This window comes from Natator depressus, chromosome 4, assembly GCF_965152275.1.
Source record: "Natator depressus isolate rNatDep1 chromosome 4, rNatDep2.hap1, whole genome shotgun sequence".
Taxonomy (NCBI): domain Eukaryota; kingdom Metazoa; phylum Chordata; order Testudines; family Cheloniidae; genus Natator; species Natator depressus.
In genome coordinates, this window is record NC_134237.1 from 138,784,421 (window position 1) to 138,800,578 (window position 16,158).

The 16,158-nt window shown below is 48.8% G+C and overlaps 1 protein-coding gene across 1 annotated transcript in view; it reads right to left on the reverse strand.

The window, feature by feature from the left end:
- SIGLEC1 (sialic acid binding Ig like lectin 1) overlaps nucleotides 1–16,158 on the reverse strand; it is a 36,684-nt gene that overhangs the window by 9,235 nt on the left and 11,291 nt on the right. The window contains exons 7-14 of the mRNA XM_074950195.1: nucleotides 13,275–13,529; nucleotides 11,771–12,073; nucleotides 9,852–10,106; nucleotides 8,088–8,387; nucleotides 6,382–6,642; nucleotides 3,833–4,135; nucleotides 2,880–3,134; nucleotides 275–580 (exon numbers count right to left, since the gene is read on the reverse strand). Of these exons, the coding sequence (XP_074806296.1) occupies nucleotides 275–580; nucleotides 2,880–3,134; nucleotides 3,833–4,135; nucleotides 6,382–6,642; nucleotides 8,088–8,387; nucleotides 9,852–10,106; nucleotides 11,771–12,073; nucleotides 13,275–13,529 (2,238 nt within the window). The remainder of the gene's footprint in view (nucleotides 1–274; nucleotides 581–2,879; nucleotides 3,135–3,832; nucleotides 4,136–6,381; nucleotides 6,643–8,087; nucleotides 8,388–9,851; nucleotides 10,107–11,770; nucleotides 12,074–13,274; nucleotides 13,530–16,158) is intronic.

The window sequence follows — 16,158 nt, forward strand, 5'->3', positions numbered from 1 at the left end:
CAGCTATGATCCACATTCACCAGCCAGGGATAGCTGGAGCGCAGCATTTCTCAGCCATATCCGCTTCCCTGTCTCTACCCACCCCCTATGCTGGGGTCAGATGGCTCTGTTGCTTCTTTGCTTAGTTGCCCACTGGCCAGGAGAATCCCCAGCAGAATAGACAGGAAGATTCCACTCTCTGGTGCAGGGGGAGAGCAGTGGGGGAGAGAATCTGCCCCAAATTCCCTTCTAAGTGACACTGGAGTGCAATGGGAGTCATGTACTCCATACTCACTCTCTATGGTGAAGTATACGGAGGTGCTGGCCTCGCCGATCGCATTGTTTGCCGAGCACACATACGTCCCTTCATCCTCCAAGGTGACGCTCCTGATCTCCAGTTTCAAGGAGTTAGGTGAGGACGAGACGCGTAACCTCTGTCCGGATGCCCCGTCACCTCGGGAGGAACCAGAAGCAACCAGCTCACCAGCTCTGCGCAGGGCCAGTTCTGACTGCGGGTTACTGTCAACAGCACAGACGATGATGGCTAGCTTCCCATCTTGAGTCTCCAGGAAGGACTTCACCCAGAGATTCCTGGGAGGATCTACAAGGAAGGAGGATTTAATTTGAACTCAGAACTTTAATGTGACCTCAGTAACTCACAAGTTATTGGGTACCTGGGTGAAATTCCCTGCCCTGTGCTATACAGGTGGTCAGACTGGATAATTGAATGGCCTCTTCTGGGGTGGAACTCTGTGAATCTGTGAACTAGAGCCAGGAAGGTTTCATGAAGGATCCATTATTAGAGCTGGGCAAACAATTTGTCACAGCTCATTTATTCAGTGAACTTTGCCTCTTTTTTCTTGAGTTACGTTGTTATTCAAAATGACTTGGCAGGGGATTTCTGTGACTGACTCTTGGCCTGTAGCTCGTTCACAGGCTGTTTGTGATGAGTGTTCAATACAAAAATTCGAGCTGTGTTGATTGGACACATTGGTGTCACATGGTGTGTCACTGTTCCCTGATTGGATGAGTGTGACTCTAAGAATCATGTTTTAGGGTGCGGGGGGGGTGAGATTGCAAACTCGCTTTTCGTCAGTATTTTCTGGAATCAGCTGCGGATTCTCCACTTTTGCCAACTTCTCTGCCGGGAACTCTTTTACACTAATACTCATGGAAAATAAACACAAACAGGGCTTGAATGTAGGCAGTGTGAACTCAGTTCAAAATTCATACCCATTGTCATGTGCCATTTTTAGCAATGTTCACTCCACTTTCTTGGCTCAGCACTTGATACTCAGGATAAGAGGAGTGAGGAGGACCCCTGGATTAGTTGGCTGAGTTTTGGGGGAACCCTAAGGTTGGGTGTTAAGTAGTGCTGGTCAACAGACTCAAGGAGATCAATTTGTTTTACTCAACAAAGAGAAGCTTAAGAGGTGATTTGATCACAGTCCATACGTGCCTACATGGGGAACAAATATTTAATAATGGGCTCTTCAATCTAGCAGACAAAGGTCTAACATGATCCAAAGGCTGGAAGTTGAAGCTAGACAAATGTAGACTTGAAATAAGGCATACACTTTTAACGGTGAGAGTAATTAACCCTTGGAACAACTTAATAAGGGGCATGGTGGATTCTCCATCACTAGCAATTTTTAAATCAAGGTTGGCTGGTTTTCTAAAAGCTCGGCTCTAGGGATTATTGTGGGGCAGGCCTCTGGCCTGTGTTAGACAGGAGATCACACTGGATGATCACAGTGGCCCCTTCTGGCCTTGGAATCTACGAACCTCTGAAAAATATTTTTAACTGAAACTTTTTTTAATGAACAGAAAAACCAGAAACCAAAAATGTTTCTGTAAAATGGTTTTTTGGCTTTTGTTTTAAAAAAATGGTTTCCAATAAAAATAAATCCATTTTTGGTTTTCAAAAATCAGAAACTGTTTAATGAAACCAGGTTTTGAAAATGGACCATTTTTCCATTTCCGTTTTTTGTAAATTTTTCTTGGGGAATTTTGAAAAATGTGAAAAAATTTCAAAACTTTCTGCGAAAAATGCTTGGTATTTTTCACCCACCCCTAGTTTCAGGCGAGGCTGTGGCTGGTGGTAACAAGGAGGGCCGTGGGTTCTGGCTTTAGATGAGATTTGGCAAATTCTGAACTTACCTGGTTTCCAGCTGAAACTTGCTCAGGCCAAACCACTGTCCATCCCACTTCCACACCTAGACGTGACCCTGTGCAGCTGCCTTACCTCCCCACAATGTGCTCTGCCCACCCATCTCCCTGCTGCCCATGCCCTCCACAGCTACCCACCTGACGTCCTCTATCAGCTGACTCCTAAACTGGTGGCCAGGCTGGGAACCGGCTGGGAGCACATGCCCAGGAACATGGACAGATTTCCACTCTAGGGAGTCAGGATGGGACAAGGAAACCTTCCCCGACCCCCAGACTAGCCTCCACCCCTTACTTGACACAATTCCCAGACCCCTTGAACTCCCAGTTCCCAAGGGATAGCTCAATATTTTAAGGCTCAATCCAAACACGTCTCTGGCTAATGTTTGGATGCCTTTTCTCCCATGTGTGGTTTGAATGGGCATGAACTATGGAGCATTGTTTGCTTTCTAAAGCCCAGGGGTGTGGGGGGACTACACTATGCTCCTACAAGGAGTTCCTCTAAGGACAGATCAGACCATAGGTCCACCAACTCTGGGGTCTTGTCTCCAGCAGTAGACAAAGCAGGATGCTTCGGAAGAAGTGCAGCCCTCCCCTCCCCACTAATGTATGGAGGGGTCACTTATCTAGCTCCCCTTTCTGGTGCCAGTGGGCTGGGGGCTCTGGGCTGGGCTGGTGGATACAGAGGCATTTTTCTCTGAACCTTGCAAAGTTCAACCATGCAAAGAACTTACAGAGGACATTCAAAGTGCCTTGGGAAGAGCTTCTAACCCTCTCCTGGGTCTTCACCGTGCAGTGGTAGGATGCAGCATCAGCAGTGGTGACCTTGGGAAACACGAGTGACCTGCCAGGGCCCTCTCTGAACCATATGTTGTTTTTATACCAGGTATAGTGCGGCATCCCCGGGGCATCACTGTCAACTGCACAGGTCAAGTTAACAGCATTCCCCTCGTAGACATCCGGCGAAGGAGAGATCCAGACCCTTGCAGCTGGGAGGAAAGAGTGATGTGAGAAAATGTTTATATACTATGGGGATGGATAGATAGATAGATAGATAGATAGATAGATAGATAGATAGATAGATAGATAGATAAAGGGCTATGTATGGAGATGGACAGATGGATACAACGGGTATGTAGAGGGATGGATGGATGGATACAGCGATAAGTATGGGGATGCAAGGATTAGAGAGAGAGAGAGAAAGAGAGAGAGAGGGGGATAAATATGGGGAAAGATGGCTAGGCAGATACAGGGAGGTATTTAGGTGGATTGATGGATATAGGGGTATGTATGGGGATGCATGGATAGATAGGTAGATACAGGGGGTATTTAGGTGGATGAATGGATATAGGGGTATGTATGGGGATGCATGGATAGATAGGTAGATACAGGGGGTATTTAGGTGGATGAATGGATATAGGGGTATGTATGGGGATGCATGGATAGATAGGTAGATACAAGGAGGTATTTAGGTGGATTGATGGATATAGGGGTATGGATGGGGATGCATGGATAGATAGGTAGATACAGGGGGTATTTAGGTGGATGGTTGGATACAGGGATATGGATGGATGGATCTCTAGCTATAAGAGGTATGCAGGTGGCTGGCTGGCCGGATACAGCAGTATGTAGGGGGATAGATAGATGGATCCAGCTCCCATGGCATAGAGGGCAATGTTGCACTCACTCTCCGCCGTGAAGTTCAGTGAGGTGGTTGCGTTGCCGTATGCGTTACTAGCAGAACACACATACTCTCCTTCATCCTCCATTACCACAGCCTGGATCTCCACCTTCAAGCTGTTGTGTGATGAGGAGATGCTGACTCGCTGTCTGGCTGCAGGGTGGGAGCCAGTGGTGGAAGCCACAAGTTCACCTCCTCTGAACAGAGATAACTCTGACTGTGGGTCACTATCAACAGTGCACTGGAGAATGCCCAGCTGCCCATCCAGTGTCTCCAGGAAGGAGGTCAACTGGGGCTCCCGGGGCGGATCTGTTGAGGTGAGACACTCTCATTAAGGCACAGTGGACATGCTCTTCATTTGCCATCATCTTGAGCCTTTAATGCCATGATTCCTTTTTTGATCAGCAAAGCATTGTTTCTGGAGCTGTCAGCCTATTTCACCAGCACAACATTCTCTGTCAGTTGCTTGAAACCTCTATACTGGATCCCTTCTCCCCTCACAACCCTTCATCTCTTAAGTCCTTTTATCTTGTAAGATCTCCATTGCAGACACTGCCACACTATAAATAATAGAAGGAGAAGAAGGAAAGGCAGATCCACCCAGAAGAATCTGATCAGATCGCCCCATTTCCATTTGAAAATCTAAATTCAAGATTCCACCGCAAATACTTTAAAATTTGTATTTGTGGTTCACTTCTGTTCCTAGAGTTGGTTGGGAATTTTCAATGCAATTTTTGGGGGTCAAAAAATGTTGATTAATTGAAAACGGAACTGCTTGTGAAACAGAGTCGGTTTTGACAAATTTCCAGCCTTGAATAATGTTTGAAAAAAAAGATTTTAAATGCAAAAGATTTTAAATGAAAAATCCTAGTTTTCGAGTTCGAAACAACTTTGTTTTGAAATGTCAGCCAGTTAGACTTTTAAAAAAGGTTAACAATGAAAGAAAAGTTCAAAATCAAAGCAAAATGGTTTTGAAATGATCAAAATGAAATATGTTCATTGACCTGGACCTGAAGTTTGGTTTTGTTGTTTTGTTTTTTCAGTTTGCAGAAAATTTTTGAAATTTTGGTGTTTGGTCCAGATTCAGGATGGGAAAAATTTTCTAACTCCTGAAAATTTTCGCAGGATGGGAAAAACTTTTCCCTCTTGGCTCTGCCTCCTACAGTGTAAATGCCATGGTACAGGTGGGCAGCCCTACATATGCTTATTGCTGAGCATTACTGATTAATGGTCATTTATATTTCTTCCTGTGTGTTGACAAGGGCTGCCAGGAGGGTCCAACAAGATTCCTTATTTAAATAAAGTCCCAAAAGTGCAAGTGATGACACTTTAATAGAAGGGCGACGCACAGGGGCGCTGGGAAGAGGCTGGTCTTGATTCCAGCCGCCTGGTTACAAATGTCACCTCTGGCCTGGCATGGTGGGGAGCCATGTCCACCAGCCGCTTCCTTGTGCTATTCACTGCACAGCCGTTAGTGGATTCATTCTCACAACATGCCTCTGAGGCAAGGGGTCTGTAATATCCTCATTTTATGGTTGTGTGACTAAAGCACAGAGAAACTAAGGCCCAGACAGACCTTCAAAAGCCTAACTCCCACTGAAATGGGTCGTGCCCTGACTCTTCCACCTTTAGCTCCCAAGGATGTGTTGACTGTACCATCTCCTGCTCTGCTCAATAAGCCTTTGATACAACATTGGCAAGGGGCAGGGTGAAACCTGTGCCCCTTCCACGGTTCCTGTTCCCTCTTTGCTCAGGCAAATTCCTGCTGAGGTCAGCATGAATTTTACTGAGCAATACGGGCTCCCGCATCTGGCTTGTCGTGATCTGTGCCGGAGCCTCTCTCTCTAGAGTCATCGGGAGCAATCGGCTGCCCTGGAGCAGGGCCCTGGTTCACGGAGTCTAGACCAGCCGCAGCCAGTGGCAGTCTCACAGCTGGGCAGAAACTGCCGTTTTCAGTTCAGGGGGAGTTTCATGATTTGGAAACGTCTTTGGTTCCAGAATGGAACAAAATCATAGAATTCTGAAATTTCCCGTTAGCCAAAATTATGAAGAAAAAATAAATAAAATTTCAGGTTCAAGCAAAACGTTCCGTTTTGACAAAATTGAAACGTTTCGTCCCGATTTTGCCTTTTTGTTTTCATTTTATGTGATATTTTATAATAAAAACGGAAAAAATCAGAAACCAAAAGTCACGTCGAAATGGAAAAGCGAAACGGTCTGGTCCGAGAAGGCTGCACTGGCACATTGAAATGCCCTTTTCACCTTTTCGTTTCAAAACAAATTTTTACCAAAGACGACAGGTTTCTGCGAAACATTTTGCTTTCGATGAATCCACATTTTTTGACGGGAAAATCTCCCGCTGGAAAATTTCCAACCAGCTCAGGGAATAGCCATCCTCTAGCAATGGCTCTGGAGAAAAGCAATGCACCCAGCCCGGGATGTAGTTAAGCAGTGATGCAATGCAACGGTCTGCTCCACTGACATCAACGGGAGGCTGTTCACAGACCTCCATAAGAACTGGATCAGCCTCCACCTAGATAAACAATATCACTTACAAGAGACGTGTACGCTGACGGCTGGGGAGATGCTGCTGCTGGGTCCCTCGGGGCTGTGAGCCTTGCAGTGGTAAGAGCCAGCATCGCCACTGGTTATGTGCGGGAAGTGGAGGGAGCTCTCCGAGCTCTCATGAAGCCGGTGACTGTTTTTGTACCAGGTGTAGATGGCGTCCTCTGGAGCATTTCCTGTCACATCACATGTCAGGGAGACACCATCCCCTTCCTGCACGTCCGTGGAGGGCGTGATTAGAACTCTGGCCGCTAGAGCACGGAGACAAGCCACAGCAAAGAGAGATGATAACAGCCTGGATCTCAAAGAGCAAGTTGAGTCCTACCTCTGTCCCCACCCTAGATGGGCCTGACATGCCAAGTCTGGATCTGAATCCAAAATACGGGGGCTGCTATTCGGGCAGTTCTGAATCAGCCTTTTATATCCAACATGGGAAATCCAGATCTGGAAATGGATCTAAAGCTGGGCTCCCAAAAAATCCAGGAGGACAGAGGTTGCATTCAGCGTGTCGGCTCATTACAGAGACAGGCTCAAAATGCAGATTCTGGATCCAGATCCAAACTTCCCTAAAACTTAGGCTTTGGATCTAGGGTTCCGATTTTGGCCTAACCCTAATTTCCATCACCATCCGTCAAGGCCTTTTCCTCTCCTCTTTCAAGAATCCCCACCTGCCTCAGCTTACACCACTCGAGTGCACTTCACCGCTCGCCCAATGCTGGTTCAGATCTTGGCAGCGGCATTCCATTCTCACTCACTACAGAGAGTTTGCCTGAGGAAGGACTGAGCAAGGACATCAAGATCTAGGCCGTGGTTTGTAAGCTTCTTGGGGCAAGGATCTTTATCTGGCTGCCTGGGCGGGACTGTGCACGCCTCTCAGTGCTACCTCAATAACAGAGCCCCAAATGCTCCTGTTGGTGCTTTACAATCAGGATCACCCACCATTACTACGCTGCCACCTCTGCAGCAGAACATGGCAACTGTTTACGCAGCAGTGCTACATAACAGGTTAGGACAGGAAGTGAAGGCTACAGTGTCCAATAAACACAGCAGAGAGGACTTAGGCCAAATATTCATTAAAGTATCCCTGAATGCAGAGAGGGCTCTTCCTCTCCTAGGGTGATGGGCAAGTCCCACCTGAATGCTAACAGGAGTTATTCATCTAGGTCCTTAGCTAGGGGCAGCTCCGCTGCTTAACAGTTCTCAGATGCTCAGCTACGTTCTTCCTCACCCCCTTCATTACAGGTCATTTCCCTGCATACCTTCTGCCCTTCCTAGCTACAGACAGAAGACCCAGGGCCAACCCCTCCCCCATCTCGTGGTATTTCTAGCCGGGTGCGTACTAGGACTCTCCATTCTCACAGTGTTTCCAGCCTGGTTTTGTAGCCTGGGAAAGCTGGTCCAAGATTAGGAGAAGTAGCCAAACTTGAAGGCGTTTCTCCAGACAGACCCTATGAAACCTGTGGCCGGTCACCTGTCTCTAGTGCAGGGACCCCTAGGAGGTCCTTGTCCCTATGGAACTTCATGGTGAGAGCGGGGATCGAACTCTGATCCTAATGCTCCTGAGGCCCTAGAATCAAAGTAGCATCTCACCACTCCCTAGCAGCATAGGATCTAGGACACACAGATGAGCCGTTCTGGGTGCACCCAGCAGAGGGCAGTGCTGCGCACACCCTCTAGCCGTTTCCTCCATACTCACTTTGCACACGGAAGTACAGGCAGCCGGAAGATGTGCCATACGCATTGCTGGCAGTGAAGCAATAGTTCCCTTCGTCCTCCAGCGTGATGTCCCGGATCTCTACCCTCAGGGAGTTTGGGGAGGCAGTGACGCCGATCTGCTGAGCGGCTGCAGTCCTGGAGCTGGTGGAGGCCACGAGTTTGTCTCCTTTATACAGGAACAGCTGGGCCGGGGGGTTGCTGTCCACCGTGCACCAGATGATGGCCAGTTTGCCCATCTCCGCCTCCAGGAACGAGGTCATTCGGGGATTCCTGGGGGCATCTGAAGAGTTGGGAGGAAAGATCATCCTCGAGTTATAAATGTCTTGAGGATTGTTTAAAGACCCCTCCTGTCCCACTTGGACCATCCCATGGTCACCTAGATCCTCACCATTGTCATCACTCTGCTGCATACCACAGCCACTAGAAACCTTACAGGGACACAGCGATGGAACTCAAACTCCTCGACTGATTGAGCGAGCAGAGAATCACCATTAGCTGTAAGCAGTACAGGGGCTATGACACACAGAAGAAAAGCTCCGATTCCACCCCATAGAGAGAATCTCACACACAAAGGCACATGATCCCATACATGCTAAAATACACACACACACACATGCTCACTTGCCTGCTAAAATACACACACATGCTCATGCGTGTTCTAACACACACACATGGTCTCACCCACACCCACACTAGCCGGTTAATTACAGACAGGCTATTTATGATCAGTTCTGCTCAGGTTTTAGCTTCTTGTGGTAACCCTTGAAAAGAATACAGCCTGGCCCCAAATCTACTCTTGCTGGCCATTCCAGCTGGCAGGATCTGCAGCCGAGGGGGCAGTCTCTCATTAGCGGTGACCATATGGAGGGCAGAGCGGAAGCTGGTACCAATGACTGGAAGCAGGAGAATGAATTTCTGAGGTTTTGAGACTGACATGAAGAAACCGACAGTGAGTTTTAAAAAGCCAGGCGAGCAGTTTGGATCCTGAAGCACCCAGCCTGGCTGTGCGAGGAGGGGAAGGGAAGCGACGGCCCTGAGCATGTTAGACGACAGCACAGGGTCTGCACGCAGACTGGTCGCCGGGGTTCACTAAGTCACCTGATTTGATCGCCGCATTTCACAGGTACCTTCTCTCTGGAACAGACGCACGCGTCACCCATTTGTACTCAGGGAGGCGCATGGTCCCCCCCGTCTCCAGTGGTTGGATCACAGGGAGGTCAGTGGGCTGGCTCCAGCCTTGAGCTAACAGGCCTGGGTATTTTAGCACAGGCAGAGGGAGCTCATGCTTCTAGAGACAGAGGTCCCTGTCTGGGGCATAACTGGGTCTTCAGCTTCCATGTGATTTGGCCACTCCTGGGGCCAGAACACCAGCCTGAGTAAGCCTGGGTTACATGTGCACATACGTGTTGACACACACGCATGCTCTTGCATGTACGCAAGAGCCCAGACACACAAAAACAATGCACCCGGGGGCCCGTACACCCACACGTACCCACGCATGCACACACCCCCACAATCCCACACATGCACAGTGCATGGACCCACGCACCCAGATGAACACACACACATCCACCGGCACGTATCCAAGTGCACCCTCTCATGTACGCACACCTGCAACGCGCACCTGCAAGCCTAGTCAGGTGCGTTGGTTGGGACAGGACTGACTGCGCCCCTGGGGCCGGTGCGCCCGTACTCCTGTGGGAACCTGCCACTGCCCTGAAGATTCAAAGTGCCTGGAACTTACACAGCACATTCAGCGAGACCAAGGCGGAGCTTCTGCTTGTTCCGTTGTTCGTTGCCTTGCAGTAATAGACCCCGGCGTCTGCGCTGGCCACCTGCTGGAACACCAGGGAATTCGCCAGGCCCCCGGACAGCCACTGGCCATTTCTGTTCCAGCTGTAGTTAGTCATGGCCAATAAGTTGCTGCTCACTTGGCAGGTTAGGTTGACCCCCTGGCCTTCCTGCACCTCTGAGGCCGGTGTGGCAATGACCCTTGCCGCTGAGCGGGGAAGAGAGACAAACAGGATTCAGAGACGAGCGACGGGGGACGAGCAAAGCAACGAAAGATGTGTCTCTTTGGGTACATTATGGGGCACGACATAACTACCTGCTAGGGCTGGAGGACCAAGGAGGCAGGTGGTTGTTAAGGGCAGCCCGTGGGGGTATAAGAAGGAGCAAGGGGATGGGCTTAGCCCAAGGGGGAGTTAGTCTGTATCCTAGAATACATTTCCTGACAGTGCAATCTGTCAGGCTGTGGAATAATCCCCCAAGAGACGGGCTGGAGCCCCATTGCATGGGACATTTAAAATTAGACTGAACAGAGCTCTAGAAAATGTTCTGGAGGGAGCAGTCCTGCCCCTGGGGACTATGAGCGTAGAAGAGGTCTTTTCCATCACTTTAGATTCTGTGATTCGATTAGGCTGGGGAACAGGCTCTCAAGAGAAGTGGTGGTAGCCATACCAGACAATTAAAACTGGAGTAGGCAAAGTCCTGGAGAATGCACAGGATGTGTGTGTGAGGTTTTCAGTGTGTGGGGGGGTGAGGGAAGGGGGGAATACACTGGGGCAGCATACACTGGATGACCTTGTACATCTGAGTTGTATGATGCTTTGAGAGGGGGACTTTGACACAGAGCCAGATTCTGATCTCAGTTACACCAGTGTAAATGCATAATAATTCTATCATTTTCAGCGGAGTGACTCTGAATTTACTTTGGTGTTCCTGAGAGCAGAATCTGGCCCACAGACGGGAATCATTGCCTCTTGGAGTATCGCCAGCTTTGTGGGACTTTGGAAACATTTTTCAAATTTCACAATTGTCTTTTTTTTAGCAGAGAATGAATCAATCCTCTCAAATGTCACAGATGCCCTAGTTTGGCAGCCATTTTCCTACAGCTATCCCCGAGTTATATCAAATGGCCAGTGCTTGGCAAAATGTGCATGGCCTTGTGATATGTCGTATTTATCCAGTATTGTGTCTCCATGCACAGAAGCTTGGTTTTATGTAGCAAACTCGGTCAAAAGGCCCAAATTATACATTTCAGGCAGTTTCCTTCCTTCATGATGGATTAGATGACCTCTTGAGGTCTTGTCCAGCCCTAGGTTTCTATGAATCTATGATATTTAATATTCAGTGGTTCCATAGGATACTGCGGAATCTCCCCTTTTCCTTGTTCCCTTTACAGATCCCATCCCACTAACTCCAATGTCATCCTAGGAAGCAATGGGGCATCCCCTACAGGAATTAATAGGGTGGGATCAGCAGTGAATCACCCATAGATTCTAAGCCCGGAAGGACCACTGTGATCTAGTCTGACCTCCTGCCTAGCCTTGGGAAATTGTTCCAGTGGTGAATGACGCTCAGAGTGACCAAACAATGTGATACTTATGCAATTCCTCACAACAGCCATTTCGCTAAGAATTCAATCCAGTGCCATGACAGGAGTTCGTGGGACGGGACCCCTCCCTCCAGTGAATCCCCATTGCGATCAATGGAATTGCTGGGGGGATTTTTTAATAACAGCAGAAGGATTCGTGTGAATCATCCCTTACTGCCAACAGAGGGACCTGGTCCCCCTCCCTGCCTGCCTGGGTCTCTCTCCCACCACACGTGATTGGAAAGGCCAGTTCCCTTTGACAAGAGGAGCCCAGCTGGGGCACTCACTCTCCGCACTGAAGACCATGGAGGTGCTTGCATTGCCGTAGGCGTTCCTGGCCGAGCACACGTAGGTCCCTTCGTCTTCCAGCACCACCTCGCGGATCTCCACCTTCAGGCTGTTGTACGATGGAGTCACACGGAGCCTCTGGCCGGCCAACGAGCGGGAGCCACCGGTGGAAGCTACCAATTCATCTCCTCTGTACAGGGCTAATTCGGACGGCGGGTCGCTGTCCGTGGTGCACAGGATGATACCCAGATGCCCGTTCTGCGTCTCCAGCAGGGAGCTCATCTCGGGCCGTCTCGGTGGGACTGCAGGGTTAAAATGTTGTTGGCCGATATGTTATCTGACATATGATCGTTTACTAGATTAGGAGAAACCTTTCAACCCCCCCTCCTCCCCAGCGCTCTAACGGGTCCTTCTGATGGCACCAGCAGCCAGGCTGTTGCTTCACTCTCCTTCTTTGCTCAGAACAGGCCTGGGCCAATAAAGGCGGGACAGGAATCCGGCCAGAATTGGAATCTGGAGCAACTGAAGGTCCCTGAGCCTCCAGCCTCACTTTGATATGATGGACCGTATGTTCTGGGGCAGAACTTTGGGCGTTTGAATGATTACAGTGGGCCAGACCCTCAGCTGGTGTCAATCTGCACAGCTCTATTTCCTTCAGTGGAGCTACTCCGATTGACACCCATTCAGGAGCTGGCCCAAGGATCTTGCATTTGTATGGCGCCTTGGATCCTGATAGAGTCCAGAAATTTAAAGTCATACACAAGCTATGGGTAGGGAGCCCTTCATCCACCTCTGAAATGCACGTGCAGCTCTGGGGTGGAACGTAGCAGCTGTTTTATAATGCACAGCAATGCAACACTCAAGTTAAGGGCAGGAAGCGAAAACAACGGCTTCCTCCTAAAACGACAGGGAGAAGAGATTGACAGGACGAAGAGCAGTTACCGCAGGCAGAGTTTGGGTCTGGCACCGGAGTTAATACTCTTACGAAGAATGCCTGTTGGGGACTGCTTTTACTGACCATGAATGGTCAGGATACCAGTTCTACTCTATAGCTCACCTGCAAGGTGACAACTCCACCAGCGCCATGCCAGTTTAGCACCCTGCTGTGCAATCTGGATTGTGGGAACTCAGCTAGAAGGTTACTGGGGCGAGGAGGCTAGCTATGTAGCAGCGGTTGCAGGACCAGCACGGCGCTGCCAGATTGATCCGATTAACCAACTTGCATCTTACTTTAATAAAGGCTCTCAGGGCCAGATTCTGCTCTCAGAGAGGCTCGTGTAAATCTGGAGTCAATCTGGTGTAAAACTGGAGTAACTCCATTGATTCAGGGATCACTTTCGTTTCACAATGGGGCAGCTGAGGGCAGAACTTGGCCTTTAGTATGTGAATTGTAGCCTCCACAAGATGTCCCCCAGCTGATCTAAGGACTAGCCAGTTCCCTAATCACAAAGAATTCCCCCTTTTGCCTTATTCCAGGGGCTGTGGAAGGGCGGTCATACTTACACAGCACCCGCAGGGTGACAGCCGGAGAGGTGCTAATACCTCTCTCATTCTGGGCCTTACACTGGAAAGCGCCCGCGTCCCCGCTGCTCGTGGCTGGGAGGACCAGGGTGTTCTCAGAGCTCTCCCTCAGCCACCTGGCGTTCTTATACCAGGTGTAGCTGGTCCCCTCCTCTGCGCTTCGGGTGGTGACGCACGTCAGGGTGACTGCGTCTCCTTCGCGCACCTCCGGGGCGGGACCGATCAACACTTTCGCCGCTGAAAGAGGGAGGGAAGGAAACACAGTAAAGCAGGGGAGTGAAATCTTCATCACCCCAGGTTTGCCCTCTGGGCCTCACATAAACTGTGTGAGCCTGAGCAGCCCCCGTCAAGTCCCGGCTGGACACTGGCCCACGTTGCCAATCCGCTAAGGGCTGTGTGGGCCAGTGTGATGTACAGGGAAATGTAACGAAGCCAGGGACACTGAAATCAAGCCTCTAGTCAGCTGCTGAGTGTAGATTCAACGCCCTGCTCTTGTTTGGGTTTGCCTCTACAGCAGTATTATGGGCTTGGGAAAGGGGATAGGTTGCGGTTCTTTACTGTTTGCTGCTCTTTTTTATTGAGACCGGTTTGGGGGAGGGAGGGAGGGGAAGAATACAGGCCATTTATAAGACTGGCAGGGTGGCTTTCAGCCTCTCCTACCACATTGGGATATCTGCCCCAAAGGTGGAAGGGCGGTTGAAAAAATTCTGTTGAAACTGTTTTTCAACAGAAAAATTGCTTTTTTTTTTTTTTTTTTTTTGGCAAAACAAAATGTTCCACAAAAGAAGTCTTGTTTCTGTGTGGAAAAAATGACTTTTTGTCAGCAAACCCTAACACCCAAAACCAGAAAAGCCCAAAGCTGAAACACTGTGGTTTGGGAATACTGCTGCAGTGCTTCATGGGAGTTGTAGTTCGGGTACATACTGCCCCCATTCTTCTCTGTGGGCTGTGTTCTCTAGTCAAACTACATTTGCCATGATGCACTGCACCAGGGAGTCCCTTGATGCACCTGTGGCGGCTTAACAAGAAGGAAGCCACGGTGCATAATGGGAATTGTGGTTTGGCCAGGGATTCTGGACTATAGAGGAGAAAGGGAACATGAGGACCCGAAACTACAATTCCATGAAGTACTATCACTGCATTTCCAAACTGAAAGATTTTTGGTTTCCAGTTGAAATTTTTCAGTCAAAAATTTTGGGTTTTCAATTTTTTTGCTAAGAAGTCTAAACATTTTGGTGAAAACTCAAAATTTACAACAGGAAAAAAGACCCCCGAAAAACATTTTCTGATTAGCTCTATTAGGAATGCTCCTCCAATCAAAGGAACAGTTTCCTTCCAGAGAAAGCTTAAAAGAAAAGAGTCCTCTTAAAGAGACACCAGGCCCCTATGAAACTCCTCAGCTCAGCAATACAAGAACTCCGGCACCGGAACAACACGCTCTCTTCATCTGTGCCTCGCTAGAATCCGAGCGTCGGCATCATTAATCAGCTGTAGCTTCTTCAAGGCACAATCCGGAAGACTGGAGAAAAGTGAGTCGGAATCATCAGTCTCTGAGCTGTCTATAGTTACAGCTGGTCAAAAAATTTTAATCAAAAGATTTTTCCCACTTCAAAAATGGGATTTGTCAAAAAGGATTTGTTGTTATTGTTGTTGCTGTGGGAAAATGTCATGTTCAATGGAATTTTTCAGGCAGAAATTTCTAACTGGAACTAAATTTTTCAATTTGTTCTCATTGAAATTTTTGTTTCATTTTGGTTTTCAAAAATCTAAAAGTTACTTAAATTTTGAAACTAAAGATTATTGGTTTTTCTCCTTTCTCATCATTCCCTCATCATTTCTCATCATTCCCCTCTCACCAAATCTAACCGGATGAGAAACTGGAGAGGTTGTTTCTCCCCACCCCTCCACTTTACTCTTCTTTTTTCCCTTTTGCCGCTCTTTAACTGGTCTGAAATGGGAAAAGATCTGAAAAGTCACTGAGTGGAAAAAGGAAAAACAAGGAAAAGAAAAGGTATGGAGGGGGAACCCGTTGGACATTATCCACATGATTTCACTGGCTAGCCAAAAGGGGACCAAAAAAGGAAGAGAGATGAAATGTTTTGAAAAAATATTTAATGAAAGTTTCTAAAAAAATTTAAAAAATGGTTCCAATTTTGGCAACAACTCAAACTTGAAAATGTTCAGTGAAATTGTTCTGTTTTGTCAGCCAGCTCCGCCTATATCAGAACGTTAAATAGCGTCTCGATAGCTTCCTTATTGAGTGTAGGTCTGTGATTGGGTGTAACAGGATCCTGAGCCCATCCGAGGCCCCTGGATGATTTCAGGAGGGATGTCAGGTGTAACTGGTTATCCAGCCCAGCTGGGAGGAGACAGATGCTCATAAAGGAAGGAGCAGAGGGCAGAAGAAGGAAGGAGACCCGGGTGAGAGATAGCTGAGCGTTTCCTTGGGCTAAAGGATGAGAGAAGCCTGGGAGCCAGAATCAGAGGGCCCAGAGCCAGGAGGAAACCTGGAGGCCGGGGGCAGTGAAGCTGGGGCCAGAGGCACATTGTCCCTAGAGGCAGTTGGGTGTTTCCTCCCTCTGGGAAGGGCCAGGGGAAGGCAGACTGAAGAAAGCCGCAGGAACAGAATTAATCCCAGTGGCAGGGAGAGGCAGTCCTGAGGGGTCAGTGTTCCAGCAGAGAAAGAAGGCCATGGGAGGACCAAGGGGGACGCCTGGGGACCAGCAGAGAGGCTGTGGTTAGTGCAGGCTGCAGGGAAGGAGAGTGGACCAGGGTTCCACTCCCAGCCCTGAGGAAGGGGCGTACATGCTTCATGTCAGGACTGTTGAGTCCAGGATGGGGCTGAAGACAGAGCCTCAAGGACAAG